At 58.5% G+C, this 3,938-nt stretch overlaps 1 protein-coding gene across 1 annotated transcript in view; it reads left to right on the forward strand.

The window, feature by feature from the left end:
• Positions 1-859: 859 nt before the first annotated feature.
• Mef2d (myocyte enhancer factor 2D) overlaps positions 860-3,938 on the forward strand; it is a gene marked incomplete at its 3' end in the record, with an annotated part of 13,731 nt that continues 10,652 nt past the window's right edge. Inside the window, exons 1-3 of the mRNA XM_015502723.2 lie at positions 860-1,381; positions 2,967-3,153; positions 3,714-3,917. Coding sequence (XP_015358209.1) covers positions 3,100-3,153; positions 3,714-3,917 — 258 coding nt within the window. The remainder of the gene's footprint in view (positions 1,382-2,966; positions 3,154-3,713; positions 3,918-3,938) is intronic.

Consider the following 3,938-nt stretch of genomic DNA (forward strand, 5'->3'; position numbering starts at 1 on the left):
CACCCAGGAGGTCCACCCTGCCAGCCCTGCCCTGCCCTGCCCTGTCCATCGAGTTGGTGGGTCAGAATCGGGCAGCCAGAGCCTTGAAGGGGCACTTCTCTGACAAGGATGGGCCAGCCAAAGGAGTCACAGCTGTGGCCTGAGGTCAGAATGGAGCAGGCCCTGGGCCTCAGCAGGAAGGCCACCCTGCCCGACCTGGCCTCCCAAGGCCAGGGCTGCTCAGAGTGAAGGAGAAAGGGTGAGAGCAGGGCAGCCAGGGGCCATGGCTTCCTGGAGGGGAAGAGGAGTGGGCCAGCCCAGGCCGGGAGGAGAGCTCACATCTGGGGGACAGATGCCCGGGCCTCTGGCTGCTGGCAGTTGGTTAGGTAATTAGGCAGAGGGCTAATTAAGGAGGTCCAGGTGTTCATTAAAATCTTCCTAATGGGGTAGGAGGGAAGCTTGGGCAGGCTAGGCCTCCACACCTTGGCTGGGGTCAGTTTAGGGTCCTTTGAGCTCATGTAAGCCCCAGCCACCCTCTTTGAAAGTCATGGTTGAGTTTATGTTCTTGCCCTAGGGCTTTCAGAGAACCTGCAGTGAAGGGGAACGAGGTTAGTACAGACTGAGCCTGCTTTGTAGGAGGCCTTGTGGTTAGATAGCAGGAAGGACTGCCCAAGGCAGGGACATCTTCTCCTCTGGCAGTGTTGGCACAGAGGGGGAGCAGCAGTGGGGAAAGGGCCGTGGGATGTGTGGAATTATAAAAAGTGCTCTGAGCTGCCTTGGAGGGAGTGGGCTAGATGGGGCCTAGTCTTGTTGAACCCTGACTTCCCTCTGTCAGAGGATGCTCCTTGGGTCTCTGTGGCTTCTCTGCCTTTTCAGTCCTGATCCCTCTCGCATCCCAGCTCCCCCAGCATGAGGCGGGGGTGGGGGGGTGTAGGAGATCAGCCAGGGAGCTGGTTGCCAGGCAACAGTTGCCTGAGCAACCCCATCCTCTCCATCTCCATGTGCTCAGGGCTGCTCCTTAGAAGAGTTTAGAGTCTCACCCGCTGCACCAGCCAACCCAAGGGTGGGGAGAGCGGAGGACTGAGGTGGCAGGGGGGTATTTGGAGGGTGAGTGGTGTCCAAACAAACGAGCTTCAAGGGCAGTCAGGAGAGGGACAAGTTCTAGCTGCACAGAGTGAGAGGAGCTCGACTTGCAGCAGGACTAATGGAGGTTAGACTGCAAGAAGGACTTCTCAAAGGGCCATGACGATGAGACAGTCTTGTCTTTTTGTAGGTGTTTCCTGAGCTCTTTACAGGGTCTAGAGTAATGAAAAGGACAGATGTAGTTCCTGCCCTCAGGAAGCTTCAGTCTCAGGGAAGCCAGGCATGAATCAGAAGCACAGAGTGTAACATTGACATCGTGGTGAGTGCTAGAGATACTGCATGAGTGGCTTTTTGGAGGATCATGAGAACAAAGAGGGTTCTCCCACTGTGGAGGAGGGGACAGAACTGGCCATAGTCTGCCAGAGGTTACATCTCAGCCAGCGCCTGCTCATGAACACAGGGTGGTCAGAGGGAGACCGGAGGGCAGGAGAGAAGGAAGGTGGGTGCAGGAGGACTGGGAACCTCCTGCCCTCGCCAGGCTGGGCCAGGAACCCTGGGCCTTGCTGCCCTCCCCTTCCCTGAAGCCCACTCCACCACGGCCTAGAAAGCCCAGATTCACCGGGTCCCGTCGAGAAGCAGGGGCGCCGGGGTCCTGGGGCTGGAGTCCCGGCAGTGGGAGTTAGGAGGAGCGGGGCGCCGGGGCCGGTGTCTGCTGGGCCACTCAGGGCTGTGGGCGGCGCCCAGCAGAGACCAGGGCCTGCGGAACTCGGGTCTCCCCTTCTCTCGTGCAGTTTTGTTGCTCACCCCCACCTGCTTCAGCGTTCCCTCAGGTGCTTACGCGGCAGGCGGAGTGGGAGTTGTTCTAGACACATCGTGTGGCCTGCAAAGCCGAGATGTTTGACCCTTCATAGAAAAGATTCACTGGGGTCTTGGCCGGGGGCAAGAACACTTGCCTAGGAGGCCTAAAGCCTGGGTTTCACCCCCAGCACTGCCAAAAAACAGATTTTGGGGGGGTACCAGGGATTGAACTCAGGGGCACTCAACCACTGAGCCACATCCCCAGCCCTGTTTTTTATTTGATTGAGAGACGGGGTCTCACTGAGTTGCTTCGTGCCTTGCGGTTGCTGAGGCTGGCTTTGAACTCGCCATCCTCCTGCCTCAGCCTCCTGAGCTGCTGGGATTACAGGCGTGGGCCACTGCGCCTGGCCAAACAAATTCTTTTTAAATTTCTTTTTCTGCTGATCTCTTATGAGGAGTAGTGGTTGGTGGGTTTAAGCAGCAAAACCCTTTCTCCAAACAAAGGTTTTAGGCGCAGGTCTGCTGAATAAGTCAGACTGTCGTGGGGGCGTTCTGGCTGAAGGCAGGTGGTGGTGGGACCCCAGGACTTGGGGTTCCATGAGCTGGTGTAGGAACACTGCTGTAGACCTGTTCTAGTATGTTCTTGAACCAGGGGTACCAGAGACATCCCATTCTGGCATGAGGCACACCATGCTTGCTGGCCTGGGCAAGTGTCCCCTCTCAAGACTCCAGAAGGTGAACTGCTCTTCTGGGCCAGGGGGTCACTGGGGAGCAAGGCAGGCTCTGGAAAGCAGAGGGAGATACTGGTGTTCTCTAAGATCCAGACCCTGAGCAGCTACACGCTCCATGTCCTCTGCCTGACCGAGAGCCTCAGGCAACATGACCATGCAGAAGAGCCTGGACCAGAGTCCTGGGCCCGGTGTGAGTCCCAGCCTGTGCCTGGTCTGGCAGACCATTGCCACAGGTAGCCAGCATGGCCTCATTTTGAGGACAGGGAGGAGACGATGCCAGCCTCTTGCAGGGGTGCTGTAAGCCTGGCTCATGTCCTCAAGGAGCGCATGGCTGAGCGTTGGGGCCTGACAGTGCTCTTGTGACTCTCCTCCCAGGCGGCTGTGCAGAAGGTGTCCTGCAGACCATGAACTGAGCTGGTCCCAGACGTTCATGAGCACAGTGTGAGGGGTGCCGAGACCCGCCACCCAGCAGCCTCTCCCTCCCTAACACTGAGGACCTCCAGAGAAGATGGGGAGGAAAAAGATTCAGATTCAGCGAATCACTGATGAGCGGAACCGGCAGGTGAGGAAGTCCTGGAGCCCCAGAGTAGGCGAGGACCGGGAGCTGGCCCCCGCTCCACGTCCTCCCCGATCTTTGATGGGGGGCTTCTGGGAGAGGAAAAGCTCGGACAGAGGGGTGGGCTGAGTCAGGAGAAGAGCAGCCCCCACCTCCCTGCAGCTGCGGGAACCTTGTGCCCCAGGAGGGCAGGCTCTGCTTTAACCAGATGGACCTGTGTCCCCACCCGGGCGCCAGATGCAGGCTTCAGGCCACACCTGGACACTTCCAAACCCCAGAATGAATCCTTTCCCTCCTCTTATCCTAGGAGCCCTCTGCTTTTCCTTGTGACCTCTCCCTAGTCCCTAGCACAGAGGGGTAGAGGCCTGACCGTCTAACCCTCTCCCCTGTGGTACCGAGGCTGCGACTCCATCTTGGCCACTTGCTGGCCAGGTAACTGTCTTCCTCAGACTAGGAACTCCTGTGTCTTCCTGAAAATGGGAGCTCTGAGGGCAGTGGCTGTGTCCAGCTCATAGGCAGGGGTTCCTGGACTGAGCCAGCCCTGGACACCAGCTGCTCTCCTCCAGGTGACGTTCACCAAGCGGAAGTTCGGGCTGATGAAGAAGGCGTACGAGCTGAGCGTCCTGTGCGACTGCGAGATCGCCCTCATCATCTTCAACCACTCCAACAAGCTGTTCCAGTACGCCAGCACCGACATGGACAAGGTGCTGCTCAAGTACACCGAGTACAACGAGCCGCACGAGAGCCGCACCAACGCCGACATCATCGAGGTGGGCCTGTGGCGGGCACCG

The sequence above is a fragment of the Marmota marmota genome, unplaced genomic scaffold, assembly GCF_001458135.2.
Source record: "Marmota marmota marmota unplaced genomic scaffold, marMar, whole genome shotgun sequence".
NCBI lineage: Eukaryota > Metazoa > Chordata > Mammalia > Rodentia > Sciuridae > Marmota > Marmota marmota.